Consider the following 20007-nt stretch of genomic DNA (forward strand, 5'->3'; position numbering starts at 1 on the left):
GGGACACTGAAGGGCCTGGAGAGATCCGTGCCCAGGAAAGGCTGAGGGAGCTGGGGCTGTTCAGCCCGGAGAGGAGCCCCAGCTGAGAGGGGCCCTCAGCCCTGGGTGTCCCCGGGTGTCTCTGTCTGTCCCTGAGTGTCCCTGTGTCTCTATGTGTCCCTGGGTGTCCCTGGTGTCCCTGGGTGCAGCAGGGGCAGAGCAGGGCCAGGCTCTGCTCCAGGCCCAGCGATGTCCCCAGAGCCATGGGCAGGGCTTGAGGCCAGGAGCTGCCCCTGCACAGGAGACACAACTCGTGCCCTGGGCAGTGCCCAGCCCTGAGCAGAGCCCAGAGGGGCTGTGGAGCTCCCTGCCTGGATGTGCCAGACCCATCTGACCACAATCCTGTGCCCTGTGCTCTGGGGTGGCCCTGCAGGTGATCTGCTGTGGTCCCTTCCATCCTGAACCTCTCTGTGTTTCTGTGGTTTGAGAGATCTGAGAGTGGGATGTGAATCTTTAGTTTCAGCTCTTTGATCGTTTTCCCGTCCATCCGTTCAGGACATGCCCTGTCTCTGTCTGTGTGTTGGCAGACAGGGGTTGGAACTGCTGCTAAGTCATTTTTAGTTGTCTGTTCACAAAAAATGCCTGGATATGCCAGACCCATGTGGCCACAGTCCCGTGCTCTGGGATGTCCCTGTCTGCGCAGGGCGGTGGCACCGGACGTGACCCACAGCACTCCCTCCCAACCCGATCCGCGCCGGCATTCCCATTTCATCTGTCCATTTCCGAAAACCTGGCGACAAACTGCGAGCACCTTTTGCGCTGCACCCGCAAAACCACACCCGCATCCCGGGGGGCGGGCGGGATGAAACCAATTAAACAAATTAACAAATTAACGCCCTCTCGCACGGGAACGCCGCTACGGGAGGCCACGCCCCCTCCCCCTCTGGCCACGCCTCCTCCCATCTGGCCACGCCCCCTCTCCTCTGGCCACGCCCCGTATGTCCCTCAGCGCCTCCCGTAGCGGTGACGTCATCGCGGGCTGCGGCGGCGCCGGCGGCGGGGCGGGAGCGGCCCCGGTGAGTGCGGGGGCACCGCGGGGATCCCGGTCACACCGCGGCCTTCCCGTGGGCACGGCTGTGTCCCCTCAGGTCCCGCGGGGCCGCCCCGTTCCGGCCCCGGGTGTGAGCGGAGATGGGGAACGGAGCCCGCGGCAGCACGTGGGAGGCACCGGCGGGGCCGGGCCGCGCTCGGTCCGCAGCGGCCGGGGGTCGCTTTAATTGAATCAGGCGAGCCGAGGCCTTCTGATCGCTGATGGATGGCTGTAAATGCACCTTTGCGGTTGCTTGCGTGGTTTTTTTTGGTGGTAAAACCACAGAAATCCACGCGTGTTGTTGCTCCCGTGGCTCCGGGGCCGTGCTGACCCTGGCCCACGGGAGCGGCCGCGGTTCCATCCCTCCCAGGAGCCGAGCCCCAGAGCTGCACTGGGAATTCAGGGATTCTGTCAGAATGCTCGGGCTGCCCAAAATTAACGGCAGGTCATAAAGGAAGTCAACAGCAAGTTTAAAAAAATCAATAGCTTAAAAGTATTAACAGAATTCAGTTTTTGCGACTCTTTAATTTTCCTAGTTGTGTCTGAGAAAGAAGCTTTCCCGTCCTGATGTGAAACCACTGGGATCAGTTCCCACGTGCAGCAGGATTTCTCCTCGCTGTGCTGCACGTGCCAGCAAAGCGTGTAAAATGACCAGAAATTCCTCTGCAGGATGAGATCTTCACTCATTCCTGAAATAGCAAGAGTGGGGGTTTGTTTTTGCCGTGTTTATTTTAGTTGAACGAATGAAAACCGACTTAACAGCGTTCACACCCTCCCCTCTGGGGTTGTGTTCCCACTCCCTGCAGTAACAGGTGGAAATGTTGTTCTCTGCAGGTGAAGCAGCTTTGTCTTGCTCAGCTGCAGGTAACCACCAATTCCACTGAGGCAGCAGCTCCTCCTGAGGAATTAAGGTAATTAATACTCCCTTTGAATGCAACTTAATGCACCCAAGAATTCTCAAAGCATCTCTGTTAGGCACTATCAGTATTTTCTCCTCGGGAGGTTCTGTGGAAAAGGCCTTGGATGCCAGCAGAGATGGCAGATGTAACCTCTTTACTTCACTTTTTGCCTTTAGTTGTGCATCACAACTGCTCAAGTGTTTTGTGTTGGGATTTTCCTCCTGCTGTAACCAAGGGTGGCTGAGCAGCAGCTACTGGTAAATGATTAGGATGAAGCTGGAGACACAGAAACAGCTTCAGTCTCTGCATTATTCCAGTTCCTTCACAATAATCACTGCTGCAGTCTTACATCTCTTAACAGTCAAAAGTCCTTTCCCAGTCAATCCCAAGACTGTTCTCCTCACTAGGAGAATGAAATACCTTCATTTACAAAGTGAAGGGGTTTTTTTTTCTGTTCCTGTCTCTGAGAAAATGCCACATAATTAAAGGAATAGTTTTTTATTAGTTTTACTCATACTTTATTAGTTTTTTTTAAAAAAATTAATGAGTTAGTTTTTGTTTTAAACTATTTTTAATTTTTATGTTTTAATGGCATGGTTTTTATTCTTTTATTTAAAAAATAGTTTTTCTTAGGCAAGTGGTGCTGATCAGCAGTCTGTGTCACTGCAGAGCATCTGACACTTGGTCTGAATTATTTGTGTGCCTTTCAACCCAAACAGTTCTCTCCCAGCATAAGATAATCAGGCATAACAAAAGCAACTAAAATATCTGCTTCTGTTCCTGCAGGAAAATGCTGAGAAGTCTGCAAGGACTCATCTGCCGTTCTCTGAAGGTGAGTCCTGTAAGAGCCTGGTGCTGTTTCCAGTATTCCAACTTTCCCATGGCCTGGAGTGACAATTTACAGTACAATTACAGACAATTTACAGTAAAAAGTGAGATTCTTCTTACATTTGTCAGCTAAAACTTTGGTGGCTCCTCTAAGCTGGGGGTGTAAAATCCCATTGTGGACTAAGGAAAGAGCTGATCCACCCTTTCCATCTTTCCCTGGGGAGTGGGAGCCTGAGGGATGCTGAGATCCTGCACCTTCCATTCACGTGTTTCTCAGGAGACAGGGATTATTCCACTTGCTCTGCATGGCTGCAATATGCAGAGGAAGAAGCCACCAGCTTTGCACGAAGCCTGTGCTGCTGGTGGGAAGAGTTTTGCCAAAAAAAACCATAGAATTGTGGAATATCCTGAGCTGGAAGGGACCCACAAGGATCATGGAGTCCAACTCCTGGCCCTGCCCAGACACCCCAACAATCCCAGCCTGTGCTGGGAGCTCCAAAGGCTCCTGGAGCTCTGGCAGCCTTGGGAATGTACCCACTCCCTGGGGAGCCTGGGCAGTGCCTGAGCACCCTCTGGGGTGAGAACCTTTTATTTTAGTCATTTTCTGAACCGAAAAGTGGCTCAGTGCTTTGGCCCTGCCCCAGCTCACAGCAGCCCTGTGTTATGCAGACAGCCTCCTTAAACCCTAAACAGCAGCAGGAGCTCACGGTGCAGGTCTGGAATGGCTTCCTGATGGAGAACAATTCCAGCTGTGCTGTTTGCTGCTGCTTTTTCCAGGCTTTTCCCCTGGAGCACAGCGACGTGGCTGCAGCTGCCTTTTGCAGCTCTGGCTGGGTAGTGCTCCCCTTCCCGAGCAGCCTGTGGCAGCATTCCTGAGCCCGGGATCTGTGTGACACACACGGGAACAGCCCGGGATCTGTGTGACACACACGGGAACAGCCCGGCATTCCCGATCTGTGGAACATGCAGGAACAGCCCGGCATTCCCGAGCCCGGTGTCTCTGGAACATGCGGGAACAGCTCCACCTCATGGCTCGGGAATCCCGATTCATCTCCGGGCACCACGTGATGATTCGCTGCCATTTCAGGGATCCCAGAGAGGCGACTCCTGTCCTTTGGCAGATGGAAACTTGTCCCGAGCTCCACTCCCGGGGAACACAGCGTCGGGAGAGGCTCTGAGGCTGGGAGAGGCTGATGGATGTGCTGGGAGCTCTGAATGTTTCTGGCATTCCAAAGAGGAGGGATTGATGCTGAGCTTTTGTTCAGGAGGAGGGACCCGGGGGCACCTTGCTGCCTTAAACTCAGGATATAAAATGCTTCAGCAGAGGTGTCCTGAGCCATCTGTAGGCTTTTAAAATGGGGATTCTCTCCCGGGTGGAGTTTGTAAATGGAAACAGTGATGGATGAAGTGCAGGTCTGTATCTCTGCAGCTCAGGACAGCTGTGAGCAGGGCTCTGCTCTCTGCCTGTGTTGATTTTTTAGCACCTCACAGAGGAGCGATTCCCTCTCTCCAGGTGCTTGGGAGCTGCTTCCACATCCACAGCCCATAAAGGCAGAGTTCCAAAGCACCAGGAGGTTCCAGGGGGGTTTGGAAAAGAGCTGTCCTGCTAAGGCTGCAAGTGACAGTGTAAAAGTGCCATTACAGGGGACAGGTGGAGAGTCATTTACAGATGGGATGTGCTATGTTAATGGGAAAAAAGAGAAATTTGATGTGTTTGGCTGCAAGACCAGAGGACTGGACTTCAAGACAAAGTCTCCTCACACTTGCATTCTGACTTCCACTCCCTTCAGAGAACTCACAGGGAGCTGCTTGTGTCCCATAGAGATTCCAGGTCCTGCTGAGCTCAGTTTGGGCTTTTTAAAACCTGAGATTGTAAATATTGGTTTGATGAAGTATCATTCAGCTCAAGGCTGTCTCTGGACATCCCAAAAATCTGAACACAGAGCAAGAAGTTCATCCTTGCTTCATTTTCCTTCCCCAGTGCACTGGCCAGGGATAAGGATTTGTGTGATACCCCTGGGAAAGGATGAGCAGGGAGCTTCCCTGCCAGCTGAGCAAAGCTCAGAGCCCTCACACACTCACTGGGAGGAGGAGGGAATGTGGGATCACAGAATCACGGGATGGACACCACATCCAGTCCCATGGGCAGGGACAGCTTCCTCAGACCATCCAGCCTGGCCTTGGACACTTCCAGGGATCCAGGAAGACACAGCCTCTCTGGGTACCCTGTTCAGGGATGTTCAAGGGAAATTAGAGGGACTCTGATTCCAGGCTCGGAGTGACTTAGGGCTGGCATTTTCTAGGTGATCAGGTGACAAAAAGTCACCTTCTGTAGTTATTCATGTATTAAATTGGCATCTTTGTGCCTTGCTCAAGGCTGTAAATTGTCACCTCCATGGATTTGAAACTAAACAGAGGCAAATAAAACCATCCTAAAGGATGATTTGGATTTTGGAGGAAAAGGGCAACGTAGGAACAAGATGTATTATTGGGTGATCTCCCTATTTGCACTGCAGCAGTTTGTTCCAGAGGGTCCAGACTGGTTTAATTCCTTCCCTAACAGAAGGGCAAATGCCCAAATACTGATTCAGTCATCTGGAATGTGGGCAATGCCACTTTCACTGGAGCCCTTGTGGCTTTGCCGTGGCCCCCTGAGGAGCACTGGGGTGGCAGCAGAGCTGTGTCATGCCGTGGGGAGCTGAAACAGCTGTCCCTGGCTCTGAGCTTTGCATTCTGCTGCTCTCACCCAGACAGACAAAATAGGAAACTGCTGGCTCTGTTCAGCTGCAACTGGCCCTGTCAGTGCTGTGAGGGACTCTCAGCTTCTCCCAGAGCCTGTCTGGAGGATGCACTTTTTAAATCATTGACAAATGTTTGTGTTTTCTTTCACCACAACATAATAAAATGCTTGTCCTGCCACTGCTCACTTTCTTGCCTGTTTTGGCTGGGCTTTGCAGGCAGGCTTCAGCAGTCTGTCTGGGGAAAAATGAATTAATCAGCTTAGCTGGCTGTTTTGGTTTCTCAGCCACGTCTGTATCCTAATGCCAGAGTCTGGATGCAGGGACACAGTCGGGGAAATCAGTGCAGGGAGTGTAATTATAAATATCAAATGGTGGGCAGAGCTGCTGTAATCCCTCGGTAATTGGGGTGATTATGGATTGCTGGACAGCCTGAATTCTCAGGATGCTGCCACTGCTCAGTGTAGGCAGAAACACGGTGGGCACTTTCCAGCAGTGAGGCCTTAATGGCTGGATGTGGGATCTGAAGGAATTTTGTGGGGTAAAACTCAGGTTGCAGGGCTTGGATCACTGAGCTGGCTTCAGGTGGGACTGGCTCAAGTGGGAAGAGTTTCAGTGCAGGTATCTCAATGTAAAATCTGGTTCTACAGCATGTGGGGTTTTGTGATGAATTTCCATGCTAATGATGAGCTTTCATTCTAATTGCAATCAGAGTTCAGCTCTGGGTTGCACGTGCCTCGGCGGGAGCACGGAGTGTGAGCCACGAGCGCTCCGAACAGACTCCCTGGGTTGTTTTTCACCATCAATCCTTGGCTGCTGAGAGCTTGGTTGTCTCTTTGCCTTGTTCTCCCCTCAGCTGGACCGTGGCTGTGCCCTCCACACGGCAGCCAGGGATGGCCTGAGCTCTGTGTCCAGCCAGCATGTCCCAGCAGAAAAGCCCCGAGCAGTTTTCCACACCAGCGAGAGCGACCCGGTGAGTGAGTGCCACCACCACTGTCCCTGCACAGGCCTGGGTGTCCTGGGTGCCACCCAGGGGCCATGCTGGGAGCCAGCAGTGCTGCCTGGGACTGTGCTGTTCCAGGGAAGGGGGTACACAGACCTAAACCAGGGATCCAGCCCCGAGGGAACCATGGGGTCATGACTGAACAGAGCATCTGCTAAGGATGGGGCTGCTCTCCCTGAGAGCTCCTGGGAACAAGTATTGATCCCTTCTCCAGAGCTGCCCAGATGAGAGTGTGTTGCAGAAGCTGGGACGTGGCTTAGCTTGTGATCAGACACCATTAATTTCAACTCAAGGGTTATTCTTCCCTGGAAAAGCCTGCCTGAATTGGCTGGGAAGGAGATAAAAACCACACCCCAGGTGACCTCAGCGCAGCTCTGCAGCATCACAATCGCAGCCTCACGCTCTGTCTCAAGCACAAACTGAAGGGGAATAGCTGAATGGAATAAACCTTTGAGGTGCTTTTCTGCTGCCTGTGTAATTGGAGTGTCTCAGTGCAGATTCCTCCGGGGTCTCTATGGAAACGGCAGCAGGAGATGATCTGCCGCACGTGACCCGGTGTCTCCATGGATTGCACAGCACAGGCCAGATGGCCACGATTGTCCCCACTGTCCTGTGCCTTGCCTTTTTGTTGCCAGGCAACTGGCTCTGGCATTCTGACTTGTGCCTGAGCTTTGGCTGGCTCAGCCCTCCCTGGGCTCGCTGGGTCACTCCAGCAGCAAACCCTGGTGCTCCCCAGCTCCTGCACCAGACAATCCCAGTTAAATGGCGCTAAGAAAGCCACTAAACACAAAATTTTCCATCAGTTTGTGTACCATTCCAGTAGCAAAGCTCCAAGTGACTGAACATGATAAAGACACTGACCCACATTATGTAGGAAGAGTGAAGGAATTTGCCCAAAGTCGAGCAGCAAGTCAGGGATGAAGCTGAGAATGAAAACGGGCTCTGGAGTCCTGCTCTTCTGTCTGAGTCATGGAAAACCACAGGTGCTGTTGGTCTGTGTGCAGCATGTGCAGGAGAACTCCAGGGAATTCACAGTTTGAAATAAAGTTGGGAAAAACCTCAAGTGTCACTTCACAGCTGTCCTCAGGTGATGCCTCCTTTCAGCAGGGCACCTCTTGAGCAGGCAGGATTTAACCTTTTCCCCCTGCTGCAAAGATTTCCTGAGCAGTGAACCCCAGTTTGGCAGCTCCAGCAGCTCAGCCCTTTGCTGAAGTTACCAGTTTCTTCCTAGAAATCATTCCTTGAATCAGGAGTTCCTTAAATCCTGCAGCTGTGCCAAGGTAAACCCCAGAGTCCAGGCCTGGCCTGGGAGAACCTTGCCTAGGGGGTAGTTGCTGAGTGGAAGGAGCAGAAGGTGAGAGCAGAGGTGTATTTTGTGCTGAAAGGCTCCAAATCTGGTCTGGAGAAGGGAAGGGAGACTTAACAAGAATCCTGGGGCCAGAAAATTAATGGATATGCAACAGAGTTACCCAGCAGTGGTTCCATCAAGAACTGGGAAAAGCCAAATATTCCTGGCCAAACAGGCAGAGGTCACACCTGCACATAAAAATGCTCACACATAAAATAAAGAAAACAAGGAAAGGGTTTTATTTGTTGTGGTGCATGCCAGTTGTTATATGTAACAAGAATAAAGAGGACGATATTTTACTTTAAATCCATGGAAAAATGCAGAAAGCAGAGCAGAACAAGATCTGAGCTTCAGAGATTAACACAGAACTGCTAAAAGTCACACAGAAAGAGCTGCAGAGTAGCTTCTATTTACTGTCCTAATTAGATAAGACATAAAAATGGACGACTTGAGCAACAGGAAATAAGTAAATGCTTTGCAGGTATTACTGGCAGGAAAAGAGAATAATGAAGGGGAAAAGCAGGTATTAAATTCTTAGATCCCAGTGACAAGAGCTTCTTGCTGTCATTATGGTGAGAGCTGCAGGTAAACACCAGAAATAAATGCAGCAGTATTCAAGTCCAGTGGAGGAGTATCCCTGATCACTGAGGTCACCACAAGATACTGGAAATTATTGCCCCAGAAAAGAGATTGTGAGTTTTTAGGCTTCCAACCCCAGTAACTAAATGGCACCATGGGAAATACTCCTGGGAGGCAGCAGCCCAAGGCAGGAAACATCATTTTCTCACAAAAGTGAACATGACAGCAGCAGGTAACTCAAAAGGGTATGACACCTCTGTTAAAGTTTGAGGGGACTGGTGAAAGGTGAGGTAAATTCACGGAGCACAGGGCCACTGGTGCCCCCAAAACACCACAGTTCATACACGAGCTCAGGGAATCCCTTCATTGTTCAGTGCCAGGTGGGATCTCCTTTCTTTAGCCTCCTCCAGCAGTGTCCTGACCCCACAATTCCTGCTTTATCTTTATTGCCCCCCAGTAAGAGAGTATTGCCTGTGACTGAGCAGAGCAATGCCTCTCTGGCCCACCCTCCCAGGCCGCCTGTGTCCAGGCAAGAGGCATCAGCAGTGTGACAATTGCCATTTTCCCTTCCAGGCCAAGCACACGGAGCAGCACGAGGGTCGTCTGTACAACATCCCCCTGGAGGAGGTGAAGGCTGTGTTCCCCCATGGGCTGCCCTATCGCTTCCAGCAGCAGGTATTCCAGCTTGGAGGGAATGCACTCAGCTTGCCCAGAGCAGCTGTGGCTGCCCCTGGATCCCTGGAAGTGTCCAAGGCCAGGCTGGATGGGGTTTGGAACAATGTGGGATAGTGGAAGGAGGTGGGATGTGATGGTCTTTAAAGTCCCATCCAAACCATTCCACAACTCTTGTGTGGGAAGAACCAGATCCATTTGAGACTGTGATGTTTTCCTGTTGGAATGAGAGGGAGCAGGAGTGCAGTTATTCCTGGCCCTTCCTGTTGTTTTCAACATCTAAAAGAGATGAGTCAACCACCCAGAGCAGCGGCAGAAGAGTTTGAGGTTTCCACCTCAGGCAACCTTCACTGCAGTGTTTTTCATCTCAAACATCCAAACACATAATGAACTGCAGAAATACTTTCCATGGCTATATTTCTGTGTGAAACAGGCTGTCTCACGAAATAAGTTTATATCTGCAACAAAACAATCTCGTCTCCTGATTTGTGTAGTGAGGCAGATGGAGCTGTGCTGGACTCTGAATCAGGAACAGATTCCTTACCTGTGCATATCCAGGTCACTGAGTGGGATTCCTGGACAGGCCGGTCACCCATACCCCAGTCAGTGGGAACAGGGTGGAACAGCTGATCCAGAAAACCCTTTCCAGGCACAGGGAGGACAAGAAGATCTCCCACTGAGAGGAAGCAGCACTTGACCAACCCTGTGTGTGCTGCTGGGCAGAGAGGGCAGAGCTGGGGGTGCTGGGAGCCTGCAGGCAGGGATGGAGCTGGGCTGGGGGCAGCTGTGCTGGGCCAGCTTGTGGCAGCTTGGTGACATCTGCTCCTTTCTCAGATCCAGACCTTCAACGAGGCGCGTGTGATGGTGCGGAGGCCGGCGCTCGAGCTCCTCACTTACCTGAAGGGCTCCAACTTTGCCCACCCTGCTGTCAGATACGTGATCTGTATCCTTTAACTGGAGGGTAGAACGAGGAGAAACACAAGCAATTTGTGCAGGTGAGAGGGTGGTTGTGAGCCTGAGCTGGTTTAGTCTCCAGGAGGTGGTCTGTGGGCAGTGCAGGGTCTCCAGGCACTTTGGGAAATGTTTGGATATCTTTATTCTAACTGATGGCACAGACCTACAAACAGAGTCAGCACACAGGGCTCCTCAGCTCTGCTCACTGGGGTGGGGCACAGGGAGAAAAAAACTCTCTGGGTTTGCTGGATGAAGTGCCATCCTTGCTTTGACAAGCTCTGAACTCCCTTTATGGCCTTTCTGAAGGAATCACAGTCAAGTACGAACTGAAGTGGTTTTTCAGAGACTTTCCTTGACAGTCCTTGTTGGAGATGGTGAGAGAGGAACAGGGAAGACCATGACCCTGTGCCATGTGGTTCACTACTGCTCGAGGCAGGGCTGGCTGGTGCTGCACATCCCGGATGGTGAGCAAACCAGGGCTCTGTACCACACCAAACACCAAAAGAAGCTGCTTCAGGAGCTGTTGGATAGCCCACCACAATCTGTCCTCGTTTTTCTGTAGTGGAGAAAGCTCATTTAACAAAAAACCCCTCAAATTAAGTAGAGCAGAGTTAGTTATTTTCACCTGCTCACATGTACTTTGGTTTTCTCCATTGACAATGAGCATGGGAAGAGATTGTTTGGGGTCTGTGAGCCCTCCTCTGGAGAAGAAAAGGCTCTGGGTTTCCCTAATTGTGGCCTTCCAGGACCTGATGGGGCTGCAATAAAAATGGAGAGAGACTATTGACAAGGGAGTGGAGGGACAGGACAAGGGGGAATGTGTTCCCACTGCCAGAGGGCAGGTTAGATGGGATACAGGGATAAAATTCCTCCCTGGGAGGGTGGGCAGGCCCTGGCACAGGGTGCCCAGAGGAGCTGTGGTTGCTCCATCCCTTGCAGTCTCCAAGGCCAGGCTGGCTGGGGCTTGGAGCAACCTGGGGTATGGAAGGTGTCCCTGCCAATGGCAGGGGGTGGGACTGGTTGATCTTCAAGGTCCCTCCCAACCCAAACCAGTCTGGGATTCTGTGACTTTCCTTATCAGAACTGCAGCATAAGGACAAGCAAAACAAACACCCCACCACCCCCACCTCATATCATTATTTTGACTAAAAAAAAAAAAAGAAAGAAAATTCAAAACAACTCTCTTATTTTGCTCCCAGCTCATCTCTGGGTGAAGAACTGCAAGGAGCTTTTGCAGTCTTCCTACAAGAAGGACCGGCTGGATCAGCCTCTGCAGGCCTCTGTCTGGCTCAAAAACTTCAAAAGTTCCAATGAACGTTTCCTGCAAGAGGTTTGTGGCTGCAGACCCCACCCACTGCCCTGTGCTGGACCACAGGTGCTGTAGGAAAAGCACCTTTTCTTTGGGGATGGCTGGTGATGGTGGATACTTTTCCCAGATTCTGCAATCCAGCTTTGCTTTGCCTTATTTCATCCCCAGTCTAATCATAGTTTTCTTCCCACAGATCAAAACACAAAAAAAATACATGTGGGGCAAACAAGAAAGCACAGAGGAGGGCAGACCTTTGGGAGAAGTGGTGGAGCAGGTAAGGAACAACCCACTGCTGCTGATGTGGTGAAAACCTTGTACCAAAGGATCCCATCACTGTGTTTTTGGGACAGATTGCTCCTAAACATCTCAGAGATGTGAGTCCTGGGAAATAGAAGGTGTCTCCTTCCTAACAAAAAATGTTGTGGAGGCTGTACAGAGAATTTGGACAGAAGACAAAGTTAGAATTTGAAATCCTCACGTTTGGATGATCACACTGCTCCTTGGAGAGGAACAGAGAGGTTCTTGACTGTCAGCTTGTCTTCCCCTGAGGAAAGGAAGCCCAAAAGTCCCCAGCATCACCCCTCAGCAAGAAACACAGGCTGAGCTGTGTGCCTTGTGCTCCCTGCAGGGTCTGGCCCGTGTCAGGAGCGCCAGTGATGCCATGGGGGTGGTGCTGAAGGAGATCAAGCAGCAGAGTCACCGCGGCTCCTTCCGGCTCCTGGTGGCCGTGGACGGCGTCAACGCGCTCTGGGGACGGACCTCGCTGAGGAAGGAGGACAAGAGCCCTGTGAGCATCATGCCTTTTTGGGCTACCTAAAAACAGGCCAGACAAAACTAAGGGAATTAAAAGCAGTTATATTTATTGTAGGGCCTTCAGGTACGTTTTGGGCAGATGAAGCCCCTCCAGGGAGTACACTCAAAAACTGGATGATGGCTCATGGGTTTTTACACTTTGGTCCATTTGCTTATTGGGGGTTAATCTTCCAATTACAGCTTCAGGTAATGAAGTTATTTACCCCAAGTTTGCATCCCTCAACTCACTTTTGTTTCACATCTCTCAGGGCCTGAGGCAGTGAGGTGCCCTTGATGCCCAGGCCTGGAGAGGAATTGTGTCTGACCACAGTGAGAAAGCAGCAGCTCACACTGTGTGTGGAGCTTAGAGTTAGACACCAAAGAACTGCAGGATTACAAATACATGAAAAATATAAAAGCTAAAATCCTAAGGCATCATTCCTCCCCTCATCATTCCCCCAGAGCTCTGCCCTGGAGACAGCCCTGATTCCTGCTGCAAGAGGGAGCAGGGAGGGGGGTTGGTTCTGTTTTAGTTCTGTGGCAATCCCTGAAAAGGTTCATTTGGCTTTGGAAGGGCCTGAAAGGTTTGTACTGTTCTATAGACAGTTTTTAATGATTTTTTTACTGTCTCTCCCTGAGACAGCAGCACAGGTGGGTGTTGTTGGGGAGGCAGGGCCTGGGTGTTGCTCAGTGCAGCATGACTCAGGCTCGATGCTGCAGGGCTAAGGGAAAGCAAAGAAAAAAAACGTGCCTGAAGGATACAAATGATCCTGCCAGCCTGATTGGAAGGAGGGGAGGGGAATTGGTGGCTCAGATAGAAGCTGCTGGCAATGAAAAAGTGATGCAGAAAATCTCCCCCAGGTTTCTCCAGAGGAGCTGACACTGGTGCACAACCTGCGCAAGATGGTGAGGAATGATTGGGTGAGTTCCAGGCTCTGCCTTTGGCTGTGTCACTCCAGCAATTAAAGCTGCCACAAGCCCAAAGCTACGAGTGCAGCACTGCTGAAGGAGAGCACAGGAGCAGCATCAATGTCTCATCAGTGTTTGTGACACCATGTGAGGAGAATGGGAACAGGTCAAATGTGTAGCAGCATTTCCTGATTCCTCTGCCAAGCTCCAGTGTGGGACACTGAGATGGAGGTGTTTGATAGCCCTTAGGACAGTTTGAGTTATGATTTTTTTAAACTAATGAGAACTTCTGGTTTCTGAACATTTTGGTGTAGGAGGTCAACTCCCCCTGCTGCTTTTTCAGTCCCTGGATGCTCAGAGTTAGAATGAGTAGGCTTCAGATTTAAAGGTACATAGGAAATTGCTTTTTAAAGTATTTCACTTGTTTTCATAGAAAACCAGTTATAGGTAAGAAAAGATTTAATGCCAGCCCTGGAAACATGAGCTGGGTATTTTCCCTATGCTCACATGGACTTGGAGCAGCCAGGATAAGTGTGGTCAGGAGCATTATGAGAAGTTAATCTTGTAGAATGTTTGAAGAATCCAGATCCCAGAAGAGGATCTTAAAGCCCACTCAGTCCCACCCCCTGCCATGGGCAGGGACACCTTCCACTGTCCCTTCCACTGGCTCCAGAGCAGAGGGGCTCCACCATGGAACCTTTGTGGCTTCCTCTGGACTTGCTCCAGCAGCTCCATCCTCTAAGAAGATGCCTCAGGGCTTGATGCTGAAGCAGCACTGGGTTTGCAGCTAACAGGATTTTTATTTCTGATCTGCCTTCCAGAGTGGAGGTGCCATTGTGACCACCCTCAGCCAGACTGGCTCGCTCTTCAAACCCAGCTCAGCCTACACTCCCCAGGAGCTGCTGGGAAAGGTGAGCCATGGCCTCTTTGGGGTTTTTTCCCCTCTTCACATTGGGAAACAAAAATCTTGGTGACCTGGTTCTGTTCAAGGGGACACTGTTCAGGGTCTCTGTGGATCCTTTGGGTCAGCAGTGCCCTGACAGCCAGGGGAGCCAGCAGTGTCCTGGGGTGTGCCAGGCACATGGGCAAGGCAGGGAATTGTCCCTGCTCAGGGCTGGGGCAGCCTCACCTCGAGTCCTGAGGGCACTTGGGGCATCACAATCTATAAAAAGTCTGAAGCTGCTGGAGGGTGTCCAAAGGAGGGACACGAGGATGGTGAAGGGTCTGGAGGATGAGGAGCATCTGAGGGCATTTGGTCTGTCCAGCTGGAAAAGAGGAAACTGAAAGGAGACCTCGGGGATCTGCGGCTGCTCAGGAGGGGCAGCTCTGATTTCTGCTCCCTGTGACCAGGACAGGAGGCAAGGGAATGGCTGGAGCTGTGTCAGGGGAGGGTTGGGCTGGATAGCAGCAAAAGGCTCTTCTCCCAGAGGGTGCTGAGGCACTGAACAGGGAATGTTCTCAGCCCCAATGCTGCCAGAGCTCGAGGGGCATTTGGACAGAGCTCCCAGACACAGGATGGGAATGTTGGTGTCTCCAGGGCAGGAGTTGGACTGGATGATCCTTGTGGGTCCCTTCCAACACTGGATATTCCATGACTCCATGACTGAGCTCTGGTTGAGCTCCTAAGAAATCTGGGCCATGTCCCCACCCACCCCCGGCACTGACCCCGACTGATCTCCCTTCCCAGGAGGGGTTCGACACCTTGGACCCCTTTGTGCCCATCCCGGTCCCCAACTACAGCCCCAGGGAGTTCGAGAGCTGCTACGGCTACTACCTGGAGCGCAAGTGGCTGCAGCACGAGAAAGGTCAGTGCCCGGGGAAGGGGCAGCACCCGGGGCTGTGCCCACCCCGCGGTGTCTGAACCCGCTCCCTCCATGCCGTTCCTCCCCTCCAGCTCTCTCTCCACCCCTCAATCTCTGTTCCTCTGTTTCTCTCCCTCGCAGCGCACACGGAGGACGGGAAGGCGGAGCTGCAGTTCCTCAGCGGCTCCAACCCGCGGCAGCTGGACCGGCTGGCGGGGCCCCTATAGCGCAATAAAGGCTCCCTGGTCCCGCTGTCCGTGTCCGTGTCCTGTGCGCGTGCCCGGTGCCGCCCGCGTCCCCGCCCGTCCGGGGCGTGCCCGGCGGTGACGCGCTCGCGGTTCCTGCGGCGGGGCCGCGCGGCGATGCCGGGGGAGGCGGTCACGCTGCAGCTCGGGCACTACTCGGGCTGCGTGGGCGCGCACTGGTGGGGGCTGCAGGTGCGGGGGGCTGCGGGATGGGGGGGACTCGTGTCGGGGCCGGGGGTCGCTCTGATCTCTTTTTCCCCCCCCCCCGTTCCCCGCAGGCCGCCGCGCTGCGCAGCGCCCCGGAACCCGCCGAGCTCCGTGCGGCCGCGCTGCTGCGCTTCGGGCGGCGCCCCCAGAGCCCCACGCCGCGTCTGGTGGCGCTGGAGCTGAAAGGTACCGCGGGACTGGGGGGGGACTCGGTGGGTCCCGCCGTCACCGGGCGGCCCCGCCGTCACCGGGCTGTCTTTGCAGGCGGCGTGGGCTCGCTCAGAACCGACGGGGCGGGCACGGAGCCGCCGGTGAGCTGGTGAGTGCTGGGCGGGACGGGCGGGACGGGCCGCGGCCGCCGCAGCTGCCGCCGCTTTGTGTCGCAGGGACGGAGCCGTCGCCGATTACCGGGAGCGCGCCCCGGGCGGGGACACCGGGAGCCGCAGGGTGAGCGCGGCCGCGGGCCCGCACCGGGACACGAGCGGGGACGAGGCGAAGCGGCCCGTAACCGGGATTGTTGCCGTAGGGAGACGCTGCCGGGGACGGGAAGGGGAGTCCCGGTGCTGCGAGGCCAGGTTTGTGCGCGGGCCCGGGCGGGTTCGGTTCATTCCCCGGGAATGTTCCATCAAGGCAGAATTCCCTGGTACCTGCTGTGGTACAACGTGTTAATGAACGAGGAGAAGGGAAACTATAGGATAAGACTGCTCGGCTTCTAGAGAGCTGGGTCAGAGCAGTAAACGGGCTAAAAAACTGGACGAGTTAAAAAGCTGATGTCTGCATTCACAGCGATGCTCAGAGCTGACAGGACCTTTGCTCTCCCATCTGTCTCCCTGCAGGGGCCCAGGACACTCCCTCGGTGCGCCTCTGGTCCGATTACCTCAATGTGCAGCTGCACCCCAAGAGTGTCTACGTGATCCGGCAGTACCTGCACGATGGGTACGCCCAGGGCTTTGCTCCAGAACCCAAAACTCATTCATCCCCAGCTTTGCCTTCAAGGATGAATAAAAGGGAAAAAAATAACCCCTCTTTACCCCTTTTTCATTAGGGACTGTGGTTCTCTGGAAGCCTTTGGGCAAGGTGAGAGTCTCCTGCAGGACCCCGCCTGCCTCGAGGAGTTGGAAGATCGGCTGCACTTCTATGTGGAGGAGTGTGATTACCTTCAGGTTCACACCTTAGCCAAGCTCCCTTTGCTTTCAAGAAACTTTCTGCTCAAGATGAAGCAGAATCTGTGATGCTGCCATTGTTCCCCACAGGGGTTTCAGGTCCTCTGTGACCTTCACAATGGATTCTCTGGGGTTGGTGCCAAGGTGACAGAGTTGCTCCACGATGAGTATTCACAGAAAGGGATCCTGACCTGGGGGCTGACTCCAGTCCTGACTGCTGTGGGAGTGAGTAAATGGGGGAGAACCAAGAACAGGTGCCCAGCCTGCGTTTGACAGGTTCTTGTCTGCTCTGTAAGATTCCAATGGTTGGATTTTTTTTTCCCTCAGGACCCTCAGAACAGTTTTTACAGACTGATGAACACAGCCCTGGGCATTGCCCACCTCTCTCGTCACAGTTCTCTCTTCTGCCCCATGTCACTCAGTGGGAGTTTGGGAATCAAGCCAGAACCTCCTGTGACGTTTCCATACATAAAATACGAGGTAAGTCCTGGATTGGGATCACCCACCGTGGTTGGCTTTGAGCTTGTGCAGCTTTACCCCTCTCAAAGAGTTTTTGGTTTTTCATGGTGCTGTTCTGCTCCGCAGAGACCTTTTCCTGCTTTTTCACTGGGACTTAGCTGCCAACTTTTAATTTCTGTAGTTTTCTTCCTACTTTTGAAAATATTAACACATTTCCTTGGCCACTGTGCTTTCTGGGGGGGTGCTGCCTGCAGTGTTGACACTGAAGAAAAGGCTCTACTACATTATTCTGCATGCTTGGAGTAACTCCAGCCTCGCTGGAGCCCGAAGAAAGATAAGGAAACTGGCACCAAAGCATTTGCTAGCAAACAGCTGGGCTGGAGCTGCTTATCCCAACCTGACATAACTGTTAACCAGACTGTAAATTGTGCTTTCAAAAGAGGTGTTTAAGTTAAAAACACCAAACTGGGTTAAGGAAGGGGTGACTGTGACCTGTAATTCCTGCACTTGTCTCCTCCCCAGGCATCCCTGAACTACCACAGCAGCGCGATTTTGGCAGCAGCACTCGACACCCTCACGGCTCCCTACCGCCTCTGGTCCTCCCAGGGCTCCATGATGCACTTTGCTGACTCCCTCACCTTCTCTGGGAGGAAGGTGAGGGCACCTTCCAGCTGTGCTGCAGCTGTTCTGCACAGCCCAGTGCCAGCAGCGTGTTCCAGCCTCTGCTCTGTCACCAACTGCAGGTGGTGGCTGCGTGGGCAGCTCTTCCCTTCCCTGCCTTATCTGGCTCCTCACTCCCTGACATCCTGAGTGCCCACCAGCAGGATGTGCCCTGGAAACCTCTGTCCTCGTGGAGGGAGCAAAAGGTCAGCTGCTGTTTTGCTCAGTCTGTTGTGCTACGAGGAATTTGCCAGGAGAAAGCCACCAGGTAAATCAGCATCTGCACTGCACTTCTGCAGGGATTCCTCACTGGAGGCATCCACACTCTGTCTATTCGGAGAGCCAGCTGAAGGGAGGAGCAGTCTAGTGACTCAGTGCTACTAATTGTAGAGCAAAAAAGCTAAAAAGCAGCTGAGGCAGTGATGGTTTCAGGCTGGAAAACCGTGAATTCCCTTTGCAGCAGCTGCCCAGGCCAGCCCCAGTCCCCTCTGCACAGCTGTGAGAGCCCCGAGGAGGTGCTGCAGCAGTTCCTCCACACCCAGTTCCCAGGAGCCTTCAGGTGGGTTCAGGCAGGAGGTGGCTGGTTTAGAACAGGGCACAGTTGAGGGAGCTCTGGGTAACTTTATTCATCTCCTCCCAGCACATCCCACGTGCTCCAGCAGCCCTGTGACACCCGACCTCCCTTCCCCCAGTTCTTCTCTCCTCTGCTGACCAGACGAGGCTTCCTCCTGGACAAAGCTCAGGGCTGTTCCTCAGGAGGTAACAAACACCCTTAAACTCTGCAACAGAGAGATCAGGGCCTAACAGAGGTAAAAATGATTAATACCAAACGAACCCAACGCGGAGTGCTGGAGCGCTGAGCTCAAATAAGGCAACTGCTTTGTGAAGTAGCACAGGGACTGAGGTGCAGGTGGGTGTTTCAGCCCTGCTGTTTCTGTCACCCTGCAGGTGTGGAGAGCCTCCCGGTGCTGGCAGCCCTGCAGAGCTCCCCCTGCCTGCACTCGCTGCTCTCGGGGCTGTGCCGGGAGCTGCGGGCGCCCAAAGTGCGGCGCTGCAGCAGCTTCTTCACGGCCGGAGTGGAACAGGGCGACTTCCAGGAGGCCCTGGAGGAGCTAAAGACCCTGGCCCAGTGCTATGAGACAGGGTTTGGAGCATCCGAGGATGAAGCAGATTCAGACTAACCCACCTGAATTACTGGGGGAAGTGAGAGTGGCTTTAAGATCACTCCCAAAATAAAGGGAATGGTTTTGGAGACGGCCCGGCTGCTGCTTTCTTCTCATTTCACCAAAAAAAAATCTTCTTTCTTGTAGCCTAAGTTCTCCAGCTACTCACAGTTGTGTTGTAAAAGAGGAAAGCTGCTTTTTGGGGGGCTGATTTTATACATTTTGGTTGGGTTTTTTTTTTTGACTGTGCAAAGTAGATTTGCTCTGCCTGTTCAAATAAACCCACACAATAAATAGAGAATTCAGACTGTAACTATCTCACATACAGGCTCCAGACAAGGGGCTTGACCTGGGGGGGAATTACATCACCACCTGTCCTCCTAATTGGTGCTTTTTATCAACTATGCTAATTTCCTAAAACCTATAAAATGTATAAAATGTGTTGTGGACACCTTTCCATAACTGCTCCTGAAGGCCTTCAAATAAAGATCCCCTTTTGTATTACCTTCTCACTACAATTATCTCGAGTTTCATTTCCAGGTCGGCAAAAAGGCAACAGTTTGTTCCACATGAAAACTGACATTTTAGAGTACAATATTTACAGATTCTGGTCAGAGGCTGCTGGGCCCAACCTTCACCCCGAGGCCAGGTCAGTGTCCACAAGTCCTGTTATTTCACTGCTGAAGCTCTCCAGGGAGGTTCCAGAGAATGTTCTCATCTTACTTCCTGCCTTTGGTTTGGTACAGGCTGGAAGTGCAGCAGGAAATTGAACCAAAAAAAAATAAAAATAAAAAAAAGGAAGGTGCTGTCTCAAGTACCTGTGCAAACATTTTTTCCACAGCACCTGTCTAGCAGCAAACTGGCAAAAAAAGCCCTCTTCTGGTGCAGTCAGTAGTTTATCACCTCAGTCATCAGGTTCTTCCTCAGAAAGCAGAAGATCTTTATCTGACAGCTGGTCTGTGTTACTGGTGCTGGTGGCATCCTCCTCATCTTCAGAGCTCCCATCGCAGGACGTGTGGAACAGCCTCATCAGTTCCCTGAACCTGTGGGACACCTGGAGAACAGGGGAAAGCCAGGGTGACAAGTGACCTAAGAGGTGTCTTGGAGCTGGAATTTCATATTACAAAGTTCAAGGTGTTTTGTAACCAAAAAAAAAAAAAAAAAATCAATATCAGAATGGTGTTTCATACAAGATTCAGTCATAAGGG

At 52.5% G+C, this 20007-nt stretch overlaps 3 protein-coding genes across 4 annotated transcripts in view; 2 read left to right on the forward strand and 1 right to left on the reverse strand.

The window, feature by feature from the left end:
• Positions 1 to 1274: 1274 nt before the first annotated feature.
• Positions 1275 to 15153, forward strand: DAP3 (death associated protein 3). Its single transcript, XM_066337845.1, has 14 exons — positions 1275 to 1300; positions 1904 to 1980; positions 2755 to 2800; positions 6391 to 6507; positions 9038 to 9139; positions 9971 to 10079; positions 10462 to 10554; positions 11290 to 11420; positions 11593 to 11673; positions 12028 to 12186; positions 13053 to 13112; positions 13922 to 14011; positions 14788 to 14905; positions 15044 to 15153. Exons 1-14 carry the CDS (start codon positions 1295 to 1297, stop codon positions 15127 to 15129), a joined length of 1275 nt encoding a protein of 424 aa, XP_066193942.1. The 5' UTR covers positions 1275 to 1294; the 3' UTR covers positions 15130 to 15153.
• Positions 15154 to 15228: 75 nt separating this feature from the next.
• Positions 15229 to 19100, forward strand: MSTO1 (misato mitochondrial distribution and morphology regulator 1). Its single transcript, XM_066337848.1, is given in 14 exon segments — positions 15229 to 15339; positions 15426 to 15540; positions 15619 to 15673; positions 15741 to 15903; positions 15905 to 15929; positions 16182 to 16290; positions 16400 to 16517; positions 16608 to 16742; positions 16845 to 16997; positions 17499 to 17630; positions 17720 to 17904; positions 18097 to 18195; positions 18277 to 18395; positions 18585 to 19100. Coding segments are annotated over 14 exon segments (1716 nt in total). The 5' UTR covers positions 15229 to 15264; the 3' UTR covers positions 18818 to 19100.
• Positions 19101 to 19358: 258 nt separating this feature from the next.
• LOC136372944 (GON-4-like protein) overlaps positions 19359 to 20007 on the reverse strand; it is a 28313-nt gene continuing 27664 nt past the window's right edge. For both annotated transcript variants that reach the window (XM_066337838.1, XM_066337839.1), the window contains one exon: positions 19359 to 19853. In XM_066337838.1, coding sequence (XP_066193935.1) covers positions 19704 to 19853 — 150 coding nt within the window. In that variant the 3' untranslated portion in view covers positions 19359 to 19703. The remainder of the gene's footprint in view (positions 19854 to 20007) is intronic.

This window comes from Sylvia atricapilla, chromosome 30 (assembly GCF_009819655.1).
Source record: "Sylvia atricapilla isolate bSylAtr1 chromosome 30, bSylAtr1.pri, whole genome shotgun sequence".
Classification (NCBI taxonomy): Eukaryota; Metazoa; Chordata; class Aves; order Passeriformes; family Sylviidae; genus Sylvia; species Sylvia atricapilla.